Raw genomic sequence first — 21,163 nt, forward strand, 5'->3', positions numbered from 1 at the left:
CTGTGTCATACCTAAATGTCATATAAGTGAATTGTATAGAAACAACTCACCAAAAGTGACTATTGCACAACTGATTTGACAAAAAAAAATCCACCGAGGGGGGGAAACCCCCCCTACCCCCCCCCCCTCCCTGAGTCCTCGCCATACTGAGTTTCGTAAAAGTCAATCAAAGCTTACCAAAAGCACGAGCAGTGAACTCCAAGCCCACGTGACTGAACTCAAACTAGAAAGAAACAGACTAAGAAATGACGTAAACACCATGATCAAAACTGCAAAAAATGTCATCAATGACAAAACTGAGGAAAACAAAAACAAACCATGTGAACTTTGGAAATTACTCAATAATCAACTAGGCTGCAGTAAAAAACTTAAAACCAGATTCTGAAACATAAACAGAAAGACGGACAACACGCTCATCACAGACAAGCTGGATGTACAGTAGCCAATTACTTAAACACTTTCTTCACAAACATAGCCACAACACTGGTAAACAAACACTCAGGGCATTATGGGGTAGAACACATAGTAGCATACTACAAGAACCTAGGGGTCCACAAAGACGACTTCAAACTGGAAATGGTAACAACAGATGAGGTACTCAAAAAACTGAGCGCCCTCCAACCGAACAAGGCCACTGGCCATGACAACATCCCCTCCAAATTCCTCAGAGACTCAGCAGCCGCCATCACCCCAGTCATCACACACATAATAAACCTCTCCATAAAACAGGGACACGTCCCCAAGGACTTCAAAATTGCGAGAGTAACACCCCTGCACAAAAACGGCAGCAAATTAGACCCAGGCAACTACCGCCCTGTTTCTATCCTTACCTCCATCTCGAAAGTCATGGACATTTTTTTTATACGAACAGGTCGAAAAGTACCTTGCGGAAAAAAATCTAATCTATGAATTCCAATCTGGCTTCAGAACATCCCACTCCACTGACACATGCCTTCTCTATTTGAACGACCACATCAAACAAGAGGTGGACGCGGGCAAATACTGCGGCATGGTCATGCTGGACCTACAAAAGGCCTTCGACACTGTCAATCACACCATTCTGATTGACAAGCTAAAAGCAATTGGTTTTGATAGTCTATCAGTGAGCTGGATACAATCCTACCTGGAGGGGAGAGAACAGATGGTGGAGGCAAACGGTACCCTATCCCCCCCTCCCAGTGAGCTGTGGTGTTCCACAAGGAAGCATACTAGGACCGCTACTGTTCCTAATTTATGCAAATTACATGTCGTCAGCTTGTGACTGCAACTTGTTCCTGTTTGCGAACGACTCAGCCCTGCTGGTCTCTGACAAGAACAAGTTACAGGTTGAAAAAACCCTCAGCTCGGAACTAGGCAAAATCTGCATATGGCTCGCCGATAACAAACTATCATTACACATGGGCAAAACAGAGTCCATTCTCTTCGGTTCAAATAACAAACTCAGCAAGACCGACAGCTTCTCAGTTACAGTGGGTGACAATATTGTCACAAGGAAAGATGAAATTACCTACCTGGGTTCCATCCTAGAGGCTAATCTTTCCTGTGACAAAATGGCATCCAATGTAATAAAAAAAATCAACCAACGAACTCGATTCTTGTACCGGATCTCCTCTCTGGTAAACAAGAATACCCTGAAGACTCTGGCAGGAGCACTCATTCAAGGGTACTACGACAATGCTTGCACCTCATGGTACCAAAGCACCTCAAAGGCACTAAAAACTAAATTACAAACATCTCAAAACAAACTGGTCAGACTACTGCTTGACCTGACTCCTAGAACCCACCTCACCCCTGCCCACTTTGACAACCTAGGATGGCTTAGAGTAGACGACAGAGTACAGCAACTTGCAATGGGCCTGGTCTACAACACTACACGACCAAGGTACCCAAGTACATGTCAAAATACTTCCCAAAGGTCAGTGAATACCACGATCACAACACCAGAGGGAGCTCCACAAATCATGTTAAACCCAGATTCGGCTCAAACAAGGGACTAAACACGTTTCGCAATTATGCCACATCAATGTGGAACGCCCTACCCAAAGCTGTAAAGGAATGTGAATCACTACTCACTTTCAAAAATACTCTCAAAGAACACCTACGGGAAACTGCAATTCGAAACTGGACCCTGCAAATGTCCTGACTCCTAACCCAACCCCCTCCAATGTACAGTAAATGACCAAGTATGGCTTTGTCAATATTCCAATGTACAGTGTCCCCCACCCACCCGCTACCCAACCCCCCCCCCCCCACCTACCCAACCTCCTCCAATGTACAGTTTCTACGTCAAATGTATATACTCTCTTTTCTGGACTCTTTTTGTATCACAAACAGTACTGTATTTGCAAATCTGGTATGTCATAAATGTATAGATGTAGCAGTACTGTCGTCGTGTGCAATATCTGTATGTCGTGTGTGTGTCATATATGTTATGATGAATTGAAAATGGGGGACCCTGATGTAAACAAGACGAAAGTCTTTCTCTGGTCTGCATCCCCTTAACAATTGTATGTATTGAGCTGTACTGTACTGTACCCATTCTGCAATCTGTTAATACAGTTTTCAATCAATCAATCAATCAATCAATCAATCAATCAATCAATCAATCAATCAATCAATCAATCAATCAATCAATCAATCAATCAATCAATCAATCAATCAATCACCTTGGCTTTTACTGAAATGACGCCACTGGGCCGAAGACCTGACAATAAGGCCACTGGTCCAGTAACTGATGTAACTGTGCTGACTAACCAGTAGAGGGCGCCCAATCTTAATTTCTAGCAGAGAGCTGTTCTGGACCTTGAGGCCAGAGGTGTCCACACAGATCGATCAATTATCATTATTCGTTTTGTCCTTGGCTTTAGAGTGGCTCTGCACATACCAGTTAGTCCATAACTCAATATTGTTACTACTCATGGCAATCATAGACAAATATTGTCTCTATAATAACAGTAGCCTACTATCTCATAACCATCTAATTAACTGTTACAAGTTTGTTTGTAATAAAGGCTTGTACTACACAAGCTTGTCTCTTTAGTAATAGGTGATCACACAGCCAAGCAGTACTAGCCTACATGTTCTAAACACATTTCTATACAGTATGTATACAGTATGGACCCTTTTACTGTTTGTAAATAATGATGACGTTTTGGGACACAGCACAGGTGCAATTTAGTTTCATGGAAGTCTCCAGGGTCTGGATGAAACCATGTGACGTCCAACAACCTGTATATATATTTGGTTACCTTCGCCTAGAATGTCTCCAGAATGTCCCTCATAAAGTTTGGAGATGGAAACAGAGTTTTATCTACAAGATGATGTATAGGTGCATGTGTTACAGGTAAACGAGACAGTCCTTCAGGATCCTTAGCATTAGAATGAGTATGACCCTATGCTGTCAGATGGAAGGAAATGCTGTTTGCTGAAATCGGTTGTCGCTAACATTAAAAAGCACGGCTGTCCGTTTATCGCGTTAATTAGATAAATTAATTACACAGCAAATTATCGCGTTATGAAAATTAACATTTATTTACATTTTATTTTATTTTTAAATATTTTGTAATCTCATTCATTCCATAAGAACGTAGAATACACATTTACAGATTTTTTTTTTTTAATATGGTCCATTTGCATGTTGTTGGTATCTGATTCTAGGGACATCTATGGATCTCAGGGAATGTATTTTTATCTTTGACTGAATAACACCATGCTAAAATTGACCAGACCTGAAAAATCGAAGCAAATGAATAAATGGAAGATGATTAAACAGAAGGTTTTGTAGATACAGTACTGAATTCTGCCATCTGGACACATGCCATTTGAAATATGATTATAGAATATAGAATATCAGGCCTAAAATGGTTATGCGATTAATATGCGATTAATTAGATTAATTAATTACAAATCCTGTAATTAATTAGATAACTTTTTTTAATCGCCTAACAGCAGTATTAAAAAGTGTTTCTTAATTTCAGTTGTGATGATTGCAAAATCAATTGATGAACATCATATTTAAAACTTGTGTTACAATAACAAATTACATTTTCCTTATCCTATCTATCCTCAACCCCTGAGATGTTCTGTCATTGTCAGATAGGATAATTGTGTATAATGTATCTCAGAGCAGTGTTTGGCTTCTTCTAAGAACCCTACCATAGGGGAGTATCTTGTAGCAACCCTACAGTTCTCCCAGCTATACCGTTTGGGCCTTCAAAGCACCCCAAGGCTCTTAGAAGCACCCTTGAAGGATCCTTCATTTTTAGTGTAAGATTTTGTTTTTGTTTTTTTACTTTCTTTTATAAGAATTTGTTTTAATATATAATTTTAAGCATAGTCCAAAAATCTGGATTCCTTGTATGTTTTTAATGCAAGTAAAAAATGTCTTGTTGCTTCTTTATAGTCATTCATTCAGTTGACTCCATTATTGAAAGATATATACATGGGGAGTCACGTGATCATTTTAAGACCCGCCTGGTTCCAGACAGTTCCAGACAGTTCTTTTACCATAGGAGTTTCTCAAGGTAGTGGGTTTATATGGTTCCTACTCATTCAATCCACTTTTTTCAATTAAAGAAAGTCATGGGTACAAGACTGTGTACCTATTGCAAAACTACATCTTTCCAGGAAAGGCTAAATTGCAAGATTCAATGAAAGTAAAATAAAGGTTTTATGGCATGGGTTGTCAGTCGAATCACTTATCGTTTTTAAATGTAGGCCCTTCCTATAAAGACGATGTTTCTATAACTGCAAATATTATGCGGATTTCAAAACTGGGATTCAACTGACTTGGGGAGGTGAGTAACCAATGCTGCTGTAAAGTGAGTTTTAAAAGTTCCTTCAAGTAAAAAATCCTCCATTGACATCAATGAAGATTTTCTGACTAAAAGAAGACTCAGGCCTTCTCTGAATATGCAACATTGAGTAAAGAGGCCAAACCATGCTTGTTTCCTCTGTATATTTCTTTAGAATATAGCATACAGAAAATAATATTGAACTCAACACAACATGACATAAAGTTGAAAGAAACAGACGTCTATAGTAACTTTTACTCAACAATTACTGTGCAGAACTCAAATCGTCCTGTATTTTCCTGCCTAACAATATTTCAGTTCACTTGAATAAATCTTCAGTCAAATGGTACAAATCAGGTACATTGGCAATGCCAGGAAAAGCGATAAAACAAACTAGCAGTGGGGAGCTTAAAATAGGAGACAAAAACAAAAGGGGCTTCACAGAGCAAACGTTATTATTGCACAAAGAAATACCATCAAGGCAATCTTACTGAAAAGTTGTGCAAACCGAGGGACTCCTATATGGTGGCGGAATCAGAACTGAGCACTGTGTGCTTAGTCAGCCGGGCATTTCTCTGACATAATGCCGTTTAATTAGCTCACCGCCATGCCAGCCATTCTGAATGACAAACACTGAATGTCATTAAAAGGTTTCCATTAAATTGTACATCACTTTGTTCCTTCTCTGCTTGAGCCATGTTCTTCCACTCAATAATATAATAGAAATAACCCCCACACCATCTGATCTATTTCTGGTATATCTTTCAATTGATATCTACCAAAATTCATACAGTATGTTTAAGTACAAGTCATGCTTTCATCCAGTGTTTAGAGAGGAGTTTGAGTTGAAAGTGCCAAACCACTCTTTCGACCTTAGATGTAGAGTTTCATCACACTGACAGTATAGGTTCATTTAGCTGATCCAATTTTTGACCGGCAGGCAATGCACCTCGCACAGGAATCCAAAGTAGGAAAGATTTGGATAGATGTCGGGACAGACAAACCCTATCAATCAAACCCTATTGATTGTTCCTAACATGCTCATGTTCATGTCAAGGGTGAACTTGATTATTAGTGGCAGCGTTTTCTCGGGCAGGGTGTATGTCAGGAGATTCAGGCGCACTAACCAAAGACACGAAGAATATAAGCTTCATTATTAACTTCTAATTCACATTAGAAGTCTTCACATACATCCTCCTGAATACTCTATGTAAGAACTGACAGGAGCATAATGATGACATTGAACATTTAGTTCAATTTAGTTAAAGAGGCAGAGTGCTAGCTCAGTTACAATGTGCTGTAAATGTCATTCTAGAAAACATTTAATTGGATTTGAACAAAATTAGTATACCCCTGCTGGATCAATTCTTTATATATTTTCTTTATCTTTTTTGAATTTCTAGGAAATTACAAACATCTATTTTTATTTCATGGGGCCTTTAACATTTTCTCAATGTTGGGACAACCGCTTCTGTCTAAACAATGCAAAGGCAATTCTCACAATACTGTAGGTCCCCTTTATTGGCCAAATGTGATTAGCTGTTTTGTCTTGTTGGATTGTGGTTGTTTTAAAGGTCCAATTTGTAAGTAAGCAAAGATGGTGCTCATGTCAACATGATACACAACTATTTTGGACTTGGTTACTTTCCGTACATCTGACACTGTGTGTTAGCACCCCAATAGATGACTGATGCTGTGCATTACCAAATGGAAATGACAAAACTGCTCAGACTGAGATATTTTAAAGGCCTTTTATAGGTTCTGTGAGGTTTCTGTCCTTGCCTTCTCACTCGTTCTGTTCCTTTAACCACCCTCGCTTTGTTTTCATTCATTTTTTCTGTCAAGTATTTCAATTCCCTCGTTCACACGTTTCTCCCCGCTGACGTCATCTGAGACGTCGCTGATTGGTTCCCTCACTTCCCCACGCTTTTCAATCACATTCCCCAGCTGTCACTGCCTTTCAATCAATCGATCCCTCATTATTTATACCCCGTTTTCCCCACCCTAAGTTGTTGGTTCGTCTTGATTTGTCGCTGGATGTTTTTCCCCGTTGCTTCTGTTTCACTATGCTATTCTCCAGGAATTCCTAGAAGCCTTCGCTTGGATACCTGCTCCGTGGCGCGCGCTCGCCTCCACTGTTTGTTCCTGTTCCTTTTACGCAGCTCGTCTGGGTGAGTTTTTCTAGACTGACTGTCTTGACCTAATTCCGATTTTCGTGTGTAACCTTTACACTGAAGTCTACCACCTTTTTGTCAGACAGTCACTCACCCAGCCATTAACGTTTTTGCTCTTTCCTTTATGGAATAATATTTTGGGATCTTCCACCTCCCACTGTGTATTTACACGAAGATATTATTTCACATTTGGACTGTGTTTGGATTGTTGCTCACTGTGTATTTACACGAAGATATTGTTTCACATTTGGACTGTGTTGGATTTTTGCTCACTGTGTATTTACACGAAGATAGTATTTCACAATTGGACGGTGTTTGGATTTTTGCTCACTGTGTGTTTACATGAAGATATTCACTTGGGCTGTTTTTTGGAATATTGCTCATCACTGTGTTGTTTAACACGAAGAATATAACACCCTGTCCTCCAGCTCGTTTCAAGTCTGCTCTGTCACTGACCCGTTCCCTCTCTCCCTCTCTCGGTCTTGCACAACATCTGAGAGGTCCGCCGTGAGAGTCTGCAGAGCTGTACTGAGGTCTGCTCCTGCTTCCCAAGACTACCCTCCGGGAGAAGCTGCAGAGCAGCAGAACTTTGCCCCTTGTTCATTGTACCTGTTTCTTGTTGCCCTGCTTTCCCTGTTTCACTTATTCTAGTCACCAAATAAACAAGCCCTTGTATTTGGCAACTCTGAATCCAACTCTCTTGTGTCGTTGCGTTTGGGGTCGGTGTCAAACCATAACAGGTTCAGTTAACAAATTCACGGGGGAATACATATCACTTACAAATTATGCCTCTAAAGAAGTTATTACATTATCAGTCAACATTATATCATTTGTCCTACTGAAGTTTACTAAAAGTTCCTTGGTCTTACTGATGTTAATCTGTAAACAGTTCACCAAACGCCACTCTACAAACTCTGCTACCAGTTCCGTGTAGTCTCTGTCATCAACATAATGATGTAGCCCACAACTGACGTATGACGTACTTGCATAATCCATGACCACATCTGAGAATTTATGTAGATGACAGAAGGCAGTGTTGTGTATGAAATTCAAGATGTTGATGCACATGGACTGGCAGAACTGGCAACATATGAATTTAATACATTTGTATCCACCATCATCCCTGTACCCAAAAAATCTACGCCCGCTTGCCTCAACGACTACCGCCCTGTAGCCCTCACCTCCATAGCCATGAAGTGCTTTGAGAAGCTAGTGAAGGGCTACATCTGTTCCTCCCTCCCCATCAACCTGGACCCTCTGCAATTTGCATATCGCCCCAACAGGTCCACGGAGGACGCCATAGCCCATGTGCTGCACACAGCAGCATCACATCTGGACAAGAGGCAGGGGAACTATGTGAGAATGCTGTTCATCGACTACAGCTCAGCATTCAATACCATAGTCCCCTCCAAACTCATAGCCAAGCTCAGGGACCTGGGCTTGAACTATGACCTGTGCCAGTGGGTCCTGGACTTCCTGACGGGCAGACCCCAGGTGGTAAGAGCCGGCAACTGCACCTCCTCATCCATCACGCTCAACATAGGGGCCCCCCAGGGCTGTGTTCTGAGCCCCCTCCTCTACTCCCTGTACACACATGACTGCGTAGCACAGCGGAACAACAACACCATCATCAAATTTGCTGATGACACAGTAGTGGTGGGCCTGATCTCTGCCAACGACGAAAGGGCCTACCTGGAAGAGGTAGAGAACCTGTCACAGTGGTGTCAGGAGAACTGCCTCTCCCTGAACGTCAGCAAAACAAAAGAGATGATTGTGGACTTCAGGAGGTCGGGGGTCAAGGACTACAGCCCCCTCAGCATCGACGGGGCACCAGTTGAGAGAGTGAACAGTTTCAAGTACCTCGGAGCCCACATATCCGAGGACTTGACATGGACCACACACATTGACAGTGTTGTGAAGAAGGCACGACAACGCCTCTACTTCCTCAGGCGCCTAAGGAAGTTCCAAGTCAGTCAGAAGATCCTTAGGAACTTCTACTCATGTACAATAGAGAGCATCCTGACCGGCAACATCACCTCCTGGTTTGGGAATAGCACTGCACAAGACCGTAGCAGACTACAAAGAGTGACACGTTCAGCCGAACGCACAATTAGAGGGGGGCTTCCCACCCTCCAGAACATTTACAACAAGCGGTGCAAGGGGAAGGCTAAGAGAATTATTAAGGACTCGAGCCACCCGAACAACTGCCTCTTTGAACTGCTGCCGTCAGGCAAGCGATACCGGAGTCTTATGGCGAGCACAGAAAGACTCAGAAGGAGCTTCTATCCCCAGGCCATCAGGCTGCTAAACGAACAATAATCGCTAAACGAACAATAATCACTATGCAACAACCATCAAATGCACACAGCACACACACCCACACGCACACACTCACTCAAACAAACAACACACTGCAGCACCCACTCTCCACACTTTAGATCACACAAACACACTTACACTTTATATTTATTGATAAAGGATTTGCACTACAACTCGTACACCTACTGTGAATTGTACCTAAACTGCACCTCGTCCATTTATGCCTTGCACTATATAGCATTGTATATTAGTACACTGCACAGTATTGTATATTGTATGGTAACTACGTCTACGAACATTGTACATGTCTAAACTGAACACTGTGACCTCTTTTTTTACTTCTAATTTTTACTATGTTTTTATTTCATACTTATCTTGTCATGCACAGTCTCTGGAGCGCAACAGTAAGAAGCATTTTGTACAAAAGTATTCTGTACTTCTGTATGACAACTATTAAAGAAACTTGAAACTTGAAACTTGAAACTACTAACACCATCAGTGTGTGTGTGTGTGTGTGTGTGTGTGTGTGTGTGTGTAATAAAACACAACATGTAGAACTATAGTTTGAAAATAAACATAATATTACATGTACATTATCAGTCAAAACTATTACATCATAATTACATCATACGTTTGGAAATAAATGTCAACCTGAACATTTTATACATTCCCAATAATGTAATATTGGTTATACATTATTGGTTTTTATTACATTTTCTATTAAGTTAAGTTAAAAATGTATTACATTTTCAGGAGTTATTACATTATTGGGACATTATAACATTAACGGGATGCAAGCAAACCAGCTTCCAAAGTCATGTAAAATGTTAGGCACGTGAAAATAATTCAGTAAATAACTATGTAAACATTAGAGAATACACTGTATTGCAATCACATAATTATTGTACCTTTAAAATTACATTCAGAATACTTGGGACAGAGATTACGTCAAGACACGGTAAGTGTTGTGCTGTTGTGGAATGTTGCCACAGGAGTGTTGCAGTCGGCTGTGGTGTCAAAATAGAAAGTTTTACAAATTGAGCAAACTGCTGAATGACACACAATTAGTACGGTATATATACACCATACACTGTAGCCAGGCGGAAGACACACACACACGCACACACGTGCACACACACACACACACACACACACACACACACGCACACACACACACACACAGAGTTTAGCTGAAAAGCTAAACTACTTTTGTCATCATTTCCCATACTTCTGTATAGGCTAACATAGTACAACAAGGTACAGGAAATGTTACCTCCATCGTTATCTTCTAGCTTTAAGACTTAGGGGCCTTTGTGCTTTGGCAGGAAGTGATAAAACCCGCGGCCATGTTCCGTTATGTCACACCTTCTTCCTTCCTGTCCAGTTCTGGAAACTTTCTACAACTCATCTGTCTGAGAAGAACATGGACTCCTTTGATGGAGTCATACTTTCTCCACTGTGGTTATACACCAAAGTGTTGTTACTAATGTCACAAGTCGAGGAAATCAAACCTGGACTGGGTTTCATAGTTTCCCACCCAGTAATACAACAGGACAACAGATAACAGAGGTAAATATTTATTTTGATAATTCGTTTTAACACAAATTTAAGAAAAATTGATTTGGAGTAGGAAATCTCCTGTCAACAAACACTTCCGCATTTCCGTGTGGAAATGGTGTTGGCAGCAGCCTATCAAGAATTTGGACGGTACCCTGACCTACCAGCACAGAGCAAAAGAACAATGGAGGCGCCAAACTTGTGGCACATACACACAGTTTCTATGCCAAGACCCTTCGGAGAAAAAAAGAAGGGACCTTCCTATGGTTACGGCCATATCTGGTCAGTCCCACAGAGTTCCCACCTGATGGAGGGAAACCCAGTCAGTGGCGTGTTGTTCACAGTTTAACATCCAACCATATGCATGAGAATAGCACCATGGGGGAAGATGATGGGTAGAGGAACCCAGTCGATCAGTGTAGACGGGTTGGAGATGGCGGACATTGGTAAGTAGAGGATGAAGGGTCCGACGTTGTAGATGAAGAACAGGCTATTCGCCTTTGCGATACCTCCACCCAGGGAATCAGTCTCTGTGTAGAGTCTTCTGCCATCTCAACACTGGGCTGTCATTATAAAGCCCGGTGTGCAGGTCATTCTTTTTTATTTAGTCAAATAGTCAAATACAGTACATGTTACAACAAGTCATGCATCCTAGAATTATCAAGGATAGCACAAAAAAGTCACAGACTTATTTCCATTGTGAGCCTTGGTCTCAGCTGCACATAGTTTACATAAACATTATTATCATCAGCCTACAGTATATTACTAAAAGTACAATAAAAAAGTTAAATACAACATTTTCAATAAAATATGTACAAATGTAAAGATATCATATACTTAAGCAGGAAGCCTCATGTTTCCTAACGTTCACCTTGGAACTATGTAGGTTCAAGCCCTGTTTGATGGTCTAAGGCAGGGGTAGGCAACCCTAGGCACGCGTGCCTGCATAGGCACTCGGGGGCATGTGCATAGGCACAGGGGGCAGCAGTAAAAAAAAATATATATATATAATTTTTTATTTTTTTTTGCTTTGAAATATTATAGTGAAATATTTTGCACTGTTGTCGCATCTTGTTGAAATCTTCCCATAGGTTCTTTTTACTACCACATATTTAATTGAGACCCTTTATTTGTTTATTATTTCAATTTAGCTGGAAATACATGTTACATCATTCAGTAACATTTGCAGAGCCTTATAACAAAAACATTATTACGTTCACCATTGTGACCAGTGGGATTAATCAACACATTTTATTATTTATTTTTCTATTTCATTGAACATTGCACATGTTAAAAGCAATTTTTTTTACTCAAAATGTGAGTATTACCAAGTCAACTTGTGTTCTTAAAACAATGACAATAAACATAGTTTTATTAGGTTGAAATAATGTGGTTGTGTACTTATTTTTCTGTTAACTTATTATGGATTGAAAACTGAAAACCTTAATGCACAGTAACTGAACTCAATATTTTTAAGTTTTGGTAACTTATTATTATTTTTTCTTTTACAGTGTAGTCTTGCGATCAATCAAAACTTATTTACACGATATACCGCACATTCACCCTCCATTCACATCCTGGTGTTCTCCTGGTGTTCTCCATTAGGCCTGTAGGTGGAGCTATGACAGCACATGAACAGTACACACACCGGTGTGTGATGTGTCCAAAAATGAATGGGCAAATGTGAGTGAAATGGTCGCACTGTATGCAGCTGTTTGTCTGCATTGCATTCCCCCCCCACTCAGATTTAGGGTTGATACAACCATCATAATAATATTGTTAATAATAACAATAACAATAACGATGTAATAATGTAAAAATTATCATAAAAAATACCTGATTATGAGAGAAAAAAAATGTACGATGCATGGAATATTGTTGAGGCACACTAGTTACAACTATATTTCAAACAGGCACTCCATGTCAAAAAGGTTGCTGACCCCTGGTCTAAGGCATTACAGTACACCATCACACATCTACAAGAGACATTGAAAAAGACATGAGTGGGTAATCCCACAATCAATCAAAAACCAGTCAGTCAATTATCACCATCCTGGATGCATAGCTATGAAAATACAGAGTTATTCCAACAGGTCAAGTAATCAAACACATGGCATTTCACAACAACAACAACAACAACAACAACAACAACATTGATGTCAATCTGTGACACTAACACACTCTCCACTGTGATTAAACACCGACGTGATGTTACTAACACACTCTCCACTGTGATTAAACACCAATATGATGTTACTAACACACTCTCCACTGTGATTAAACACCAACATGATGTTACTAACACACTCTCCACTGTGATTAAACACCAACATGATGTTACTAACACACTCTCCACTGTGATTAAACACCAACATGATGTTACTAACACACTCTCCACTGTGATTAAACACAAACATGATGTTACTAACACACTCTCCACTGTGGTTAAACACCAACATGATTTTACTAACACACTCTCCACTGTGGTTAAACACCAACATGATGTTACTAACACTACACAAAATGATGTATGGAGTGGCAGTTACACAAAACAAACCAACCAACTAGGGTAATAACTTCAACTAACACACAACACAACTAACTTCAACTATTGGCTGTTGGCTGTATGTCTTATGACCCAGTAGCTCACTCTGAACTTGTGACACCAAAGTGATTCACAAGCTATTGTCTCTAGACAGAGTAGACTAGACCAACATTGTGTTGTGTGTTAATTGCAAATGGCCATGGAAGGAGGTTGACGTCAGAATGGATCAGTTTAACTGACTTGTACTGGCATTAAAGTGTATCTAGCAACATTAATTGCTTTTAACTTTACATTACAGGGATTTGGGATGGTTTTAAAGATAAGATATTCCTTTATTGATTCCCATGGGGAAATTCGGGCTGTATGGTTTTGAAATAGTGTCACCCCACTGTTGTCTCTGTTTAAACAGTATAGTAGTTTTTATTTTTTTTACGTGGGTTTTACATACATTTTGAGGTTGCAAAAGGTTTGTTTCACTTTTGTCTACATTGCAATGTGTTTGTTTACACTGGGTCTGTATTTTGAATTATGACGGGCAAAAGTTCCACAAAGCTCATTTTCCATCTACCTACATGTGAAAATATTCAAGACAATGTATGAATATACCATAAATGTAAGGGCAATCACAGATTTGATATTTAACACAGCTTAGGTAATAACTTTTAAGATAAATTCAAGCTTCCCATCAATAACCATGTGGATCCTAAACCCAGACAAGCACTGCCTTGCAGTAGTAAAATACTATATTGTTTTCATACCTCTTTTATTAGGTCAATCTTAATTAATATACAATCATATTCTCCACACATTGTCCTAATACTAGCAATAATAACTACAATACCATAGGGGGAAATTGCAGTTAGTCATAGACTCAGTCCAGTTTAGTTTAACTTGGTTCAGATGTTTAACACCTTTAATGATACTGGAGCAGAAACACAGGTAAAAGATAAATGAACTGCATTTACAGTATAGTGCTTTTATCCAAAGCGCTTTACAACTTGTACCTCATTTACACCCATTCACTCCCACACACAGAGGCAACCATGCAAAGCGCCAACCTGCGCATCGGGAGCAGTTCGGGGTTAAGTGTCTCACTCAAGGACACTTCGACACGCTGCCGAGAATCAAACCGGGAACCTTTCCGATGACCAGACGAGCGCTCTACTTCCTGAGCCACACCAAGGTGTCTTGTCTGTTCTTGGGGTGATGGACATTGTGGTATTGTTGTGAGAGTGATAAACTGTGAAAGCCAGGCCTATTAGGATGTTTCCGCCAGTGCTTGTTCTGTTGGTCTGGTATGTCACACTGTCTTCCAAACCAAACACCCAATCCCCCCCTCCCCCCTCCCCCGGAAACTTCCCGAGCTGATAGTGGCTGATAAAGTCGTGTGGCTTGAGGGCGATGCAGATAGTTAGTAAAGCATGACTCCTGTGCGTTCATACTCTCATACAGATGTGCTCTGTGTACACCGACACGCTTGAGACTCAAGCATGCATGCACGTGCACACACACGTGCACACATCCCTCGTTGACCTCCCTGTTTCACTTCCTATCATAACATCATTTTATCCTCATCTCCTCGTAAAGCCACTATTTCCTCTGTCCGTTATGACTGCATGTTTTCACTTGGGCCAGAACAATGTTAAGAGTTGGTCATACCATGTCGCTGCGGTGAGAGCCTGGTAGAGGTGGATAAGCCGGAATAACAGCTTGGGGAAAACTTTGGACTGGTCTGAAGGGAGAAGCTGTACCTATTTCTTCTAATCAAAACAGACGTGATGCAACAACACAGAGAGAAAACAGAGGTATCAGTGTGTCCTGGGAGGGAGGGAAACAAAAGCAAAGAAACAAAGCTCCATTCATCCTTCCTCATCGCGGAGATGAAGAACAGAACAGGATGGACTGAGCAAACCTGAGTGAAACACTAGCATTAAAGATACAGTACAAAGAAAAGTGCCTTTTTCAATGTTGTTGAATTTTTTTACAGAATAAGTACCCAAAATGTTATAACTGTTGTTGTTGTTGTTGTTGTTGTGAAAATGATCACTAAAACCCTTTGTTATCTATCCCCTTGGATATCAACAAAATCAAGCCATTTCCGATATCCAGTCTACTGCTCTGTTTGGCCCATCAGTCAATCCCCAAAGGTTCTTAGGCACCATTTGGGCTTTGAGGCACCCATAGGTTTGTGAGGGAACCCCAGGGATTTTAGAGGAAGAAAGAAAAGTAGTTGAATATGAAAAAACATGGATAGCGATTAATTTAACTTCACAGGACATGTGTTCACGTATGAGGCTGTTTAGGTAGTAAAATACTGTAAGTAAGGCATACCTCAACTGAGTCAAATATTTGAGATATTCAATACATTTCTGGCCACGTGTGGTAGGGCAGGTGTGTGTTGTGTAGGTGTGAATGTTACACCTGTGTGCATGCATCATTGTCACACCCTGGGTGTCGAAATCAGTGGATCTGAAACTCAAATGTCTACATTTTGACTTTATTTGAAATATAACAAGGCAGCAATATAGTACAGTCATATAAAGTTCCCAATGATATACAATAATCATTCAAGCTGTAATGTATACATCCATCCACACAATAAACAGAAACTAACTAACACTATTTACACATGGTTACATTCAAAAGGTCAGCTCTGTGGAGTTACTGTACAGTAACTGCCTACTGGGTAAAGGAAATACTGTAGCTCAGTTGAGTGTCTATATATAATACTGACTATGGCCTCATTTATGTGGAATCAGGTTTTCTATCCCACCATATTCCAGCCTGATCTCGCTTAAAATATGTAAATAAAGTACCACAGGAAAAAAGGTACATATTATACGTACAATAACATACGTTATTGTTATGTTATAGCCAAAAGTAGTATATTTACAAAAATGTACAATGTGTACATAATACATATGTATCACATATACAATGTGAATATATTACATATTCAAAATAATAAAAATGTTTTGGATCCACTTTTTCTCCCATTTTCTATTTTTCTCCCATCCAAATTTTTTGTATCATCCAATTCAACCCTCCCCTGTCTTTGAACGCTGTTTCATGCCTCCCACAAGCCGGCTGCAATGTGGACTAAGTCATACATAGTACGAGTCCCCTCCAATACTCGAAGTAACAACAGTCGCATCTTTCCACCTGCGTGGCTCGATCTTTCAGCGTCAGGGGTCTGGGCTTTGGAGGGGCCCCGGCCCCCGTCGCTTCCTGATTCTACTGCACAGGTGCACCAACCGTCCTGTAGGAGTCGCTGTCCACAACGCCCGATCCCCACCCATCAGTTTCCCTCCCCCTAATACTGCCAATGTGTATTAGTGCGGACGACCAGCTAAACTGAAAGCAATGTGGAGCGCTGGGCTCGAACAGGGAGGCGAACCTGTTCGAGCCCAGTCTCCAGTATTCATGGTGAGCGCCTTGCCCACTGCACCACGTAGCCGCCCATATTCAAAATAATTTTATAACTTTTAATGTTTTCAGAAATCGTTTGAGTTCCCCTGCTGGGAGGGGGAAAGGGTGGTTTAGTCTAGTGGTGAAAGCACTTGCTTCGTCATCTCCCGGTCACTATGTTTCTTTTGTACTTTTGCTGATACAAAACATAAATAGATGATTTTACGTAACACGTAAATATATCACTTATGGCTATAACATAACATACATTATGTACCTTTTTTCCTGTGGTCGATTAGTACTTTATTTGCATTTTCTGATGAGACCTCATTGTATATTCTGTGTGACACAGATGTGATCTTTTGTCTACTGTTGAAAGAGAAATAAACACAAGAATCAGTAGGCCTAGTTGTTCTCTCAACCACGATGAAAATATCACATCTGTGTAGCATCGTGTGTGTGTGTGTGTGTGTGTGTGTGTGTGTGTGTGTGTGTGCGTGCGTGTGTGTGTGTGTGTGTGTGTGTGTGTGTGTGTGTGTGTGTGTGTGTGTGTGTGTGTGTGTGGGGGGGGGGGGGGGTAATTCTGGTTAGCAATGTGAGCCAAGCCCTTGACAACAGTTTTCCACAGAGAAATTCATTCTTAACAGTTATATATTATATATATATATATATATTATACAAATCCAGTGGTTTCTCGGCTCAGAAATGTTAAAGCTGCACTCTTTCTTTTTTTGGGAAAGAAATGTGAAAATGATCTGAAAATTCAAATAAGTGTATTATACATCTTGCATAGGCTACTGAATAAATAGTCCCAAGTGACCCGAGATCAGAAATGAATCCCTAGAGCCCTGTATGAAGTTAGAAATTATCCAATTGTCCACATTTACAATACAAAGAAGCATATTCTATTGTATTCAATATGTCATATTTCTCCAATTTGTGTAGAGATTAGAAACAAAGTAGAGCTTGTAGAACTAATTCTAGAGGTCACATGTTCTTCTCCAAACTATACAGAGTGTTAATCCTTTCAGGTGTGAACAATAATTCTATAGATGGTTTCAAAAAGATTGTAGAAGAACAGAAATGACCCAAGTGTATTTCCTTTTACAGTGTTTGCTAATGCAATAGTTGACAGGAAACACACTTGAGTCCAAACTCCTAGCAACATAATTCCAGTGAACCATCTATTCTATAGCTTCCGATGGCCACTGTGACATCACCATTATAATGTTAAGTTCTCAAAAGTGCATACACCTGAAAGGGTTAAACTTCTCACGTCTGGCGGTTCATATGACGTCATGTGTGTGATGATGACACATCAGCAGCAGTGTGTATGTCTGTGTGGGATACTGTGCGTATCCCATTTGAAATGTGTTGACCGGCCGCCTGTCACAGTTTCTCCGACTCACTGCTGCGTGTCGCAGCCCAGGACCTCCAGACGCAGTGCGATGTTGTTAACCCAGCCGCGGGGGTGGACACGGAAATAGCGTCCGAAGAGAGGAGGGTCAAACAGGTTGAGGGCCTCCTCGTCTGGCTCATTGTTCCCAGCGAAGATCTTGGGAGGGAGAGGAGAAGAGAGAGGATGTACAGTAGGGCCATTGAACTTTCATTTAAACAGGAAGTCTTTTAAAGAAACAGTAACCTCTGGACAACATTTTTGGTATGAACTGTATACATCATAAAGACTGGTCCTCATTCTCGAACGGACATACTTAAAAGTTACCAAGGAATTCCTTTGTAACTCGATTTATGTACTTATTCGGCATTCTCGAACGGCTTCGTATTGTAATGACACTCGTACTGTATACAGTACGTGCAAAATTTATCGTTCCAGCAAAGTAGGCTTCTATTATTCTAATTACTTGTTTTAGTAGGTATTATAGTAGTCCTACTGTATTACTGTATATTAGCATGACATCTCATTTAGTAATGTCAATACTGAACATTCTTGACAAGCGCGCAGTTGTTCAGTATTGACATTACTAAATGAGATGTCTGGGTTTCATCACCTGTGCATTGTATGTTACTAGTGCACTTTACTGCTACATTTGCACTCTGGTTGGATGGTGTATTGTACTTGTGCTGTATAATGACAATACATTTGAATCTTATATATATATATATTTTTTTTAATCCTTTTTTTCTCCGTCTGATTTTCTATGCTTTTCTCCCCATCCCAATTTAGTCGTTATGCCAATTCCCCCCCTCCCCTACCTGGTTGTTGTGCGCATGTTCCCCCTACTGGTCGGTACAAGGGAACCCTGAAGTCTACCACATGCTTCCTCCGACACATGCGGAGACAGCCAGTGGCTCTCTTTTCACCTGGCAGCGAGGACTCTCATTGGTGAAGTGTAACGCGTGGGAGGTCACGCTGCCTTCACCACTTCCTGCCTTTCGCTGAGCAGGCGCCCAGACCTGACCTGTAGGCGTCACTGTCCACAACGCCAGATTACCACCCACGACTTCCCTCCCGCTAACTCAGCCAAACAAGTTAGTATGACGATTGGCCCAAGCCGCAGGCAATGCTGACTCCGGGAGTCGAGACCGCAGCCTCTTGCATTGGTGACAAGCGCAATCTCCGCTACGCCACCCGACCGCCCGATACATTTGAATCTAATCTAATTTTTAGATCAGTCAGCATGGTGCAGATGCAATGCCGAACCTCTCAAGCTGTTTTGTGCACAGCCCTTGCCGTTTTGCACACGCCTCCTTCGCCTTATAAGGAGCTGGTGGGACGTGTATGTATGCAAATTCAGGTGTACAAGAAGAACGCACATTGCAGTTTAAGAATGGGTGACATATTTCATTCATGGGAATCCAGCTGCGAAGATTTTGGCCACTTACGGAGAACGTTTCACGCGTTCAGGAGGATTTTTGTAAATGTGTCAGTACGACATTTTTACCAAGATATTTACAAAGGTACTTACGAACATGTTCGAGAATGCATACATGTACATACATGTATGTGTGTGTGTGTGTGTGTGTGTGTGTGTGCGTCGGGTCACCTTTTCTCCCTGCGATCCCTTCTCCAGCACAGCGCTCCAGGACTGTCCGTCGTCGCTATAGGTGACGGAGAACTCTGTGACCATCATCTGTTTCAGCATTGACCACGCCCCCTGGGTCACCACGCCCGTGATGCGTCGGACTCTCAGCAAGTCAACTTCTAGCCACTCGTGGGGGTTGTTGTTCTAGGGGAGGAGGAATTGTTAGGAATTGGCACCACTGACCGTTGTTAGCGGGTCAATGTTGACCCGGGGTCTAACTCAGTCCTGACCACTAAAAAGAAAGGAGTATCACTCAATATAGTTAATATTACATCCTAACTAACATTATATGCATTCATAACCATATAATCCCATTGTAATTTGATTTTATGGCCCCCGAGACACATCATGTCCCTTATTTTTAAGATGAAAATTAGGTTGTTCAATCATAATATACTAAATGTGAAACCCATAGATAATAATGTTTTCTGACTATAATAGAACAATAGAATATAACTTCTGAAAAAAAGTTTAGTATATTTATTATTATTTTATTTATTTATATTTAGTATTTTTATAGTATAGTGTTACCTTGCCGGGTCAAGAATGACCCTAACACCACAGTCGTACCTTTTTTTCTGCAGATACCTTCAGAATTTTCAAAATGGTGAAACATAGGTTTGCTGTGCTTATATATGTGTTGTGGAGGATATCATAAAGCCTTGTTCTAATAAAATCAACTACATGGTAGTTATTATTACATATTATAACCTTGAAACGGGTCGCTGGAGACCCTAACACCACATAACGGTTCAAATAGAACCACAAAAAGCAAGAAGGAAGATGTCTTAGTTGACATTTTATGTCAGGAATTGGGTTAGGGACATCAGGCGCCAGTGTCATAGAAAAGCAAAGGTAATCCTGATCAGGGCAATTTACGTGTTAGCATGTGTTAACCATGCTAGCAATATAAACAATACATTTCTGCTCAAGCTTAATATGTTATGGGTATAGAAGCGTCACACTTGCAGCTATGCTGATGGGGTAAAATTACTTATTATTAAATTATTACATTATACTGCAGCAGCTCAGAGAAGCACGAGTGTGTTTACAAATTGATAATTCATCTATGCAGCTGCATAACGCACAACCAGAGGCATGCAGTACTATATTTAGCTACATATCTTAAACACTAGCCTTGTTTTCGGTTTACATGTTTTATCCACATGAGGACGTGAGCCACGTGAGAACCAAAAACCAAGCAATGCAACATAGCACATGGTGGAAATGGTTATTTGGTGACAATAAGCAATGTCATTGGAAAACACAGCATGGATCTCAGAATAAACATGTAATAAAAAAGTAAAGTTTTGAGATAGTACA

At 40.7% G+C, this 21,163-nt stretch overlaps 1 protein-coding gene across 1 annotated transcript in view; it reads right to left on the reverse strand.

Moving 5' to 3' along the window:
* Positions 1–17,407: 17,407 nt before the first annotated feature.
* The window catches only part of f8 (coagulation factor VIII, procoagulant component), a gene marked incomplete at its 5' end in the record, with an annotated part of 46,675 nt that continues 42,919 nt past the window's right edge, over positions 17,408–21,163 (reverse strand). Inside the window, 2 exons of the mRNA XM_084332025.1 lie at positions 17,408–18,351; positions 19,802–19,984. Of these exons, the coding sequence (XP_084188151.1) occupies positions 18,202–18,351; positions 19,802–19,984 (333 nt within the window). The 3' untranslated portion in view covers positions 17,408–18,201. The remainder of the gene's footprint in view (positions 18,352–19,801; positions 19,985–21,163) is intronic.

This window comes from Notolepis coatsorum, assembly GCF_963971535.1.
Source record: "Notolepis coatsorum genome assembly, chromosome: 16".
Classification (NCBI taxonomy): domain Eukaryota; kingdom Metazoa; phylum Chordata; class Actinopteri; order Aulopiformes; family Paralepididae; genus Notolepis; species Notolepis coatsorum.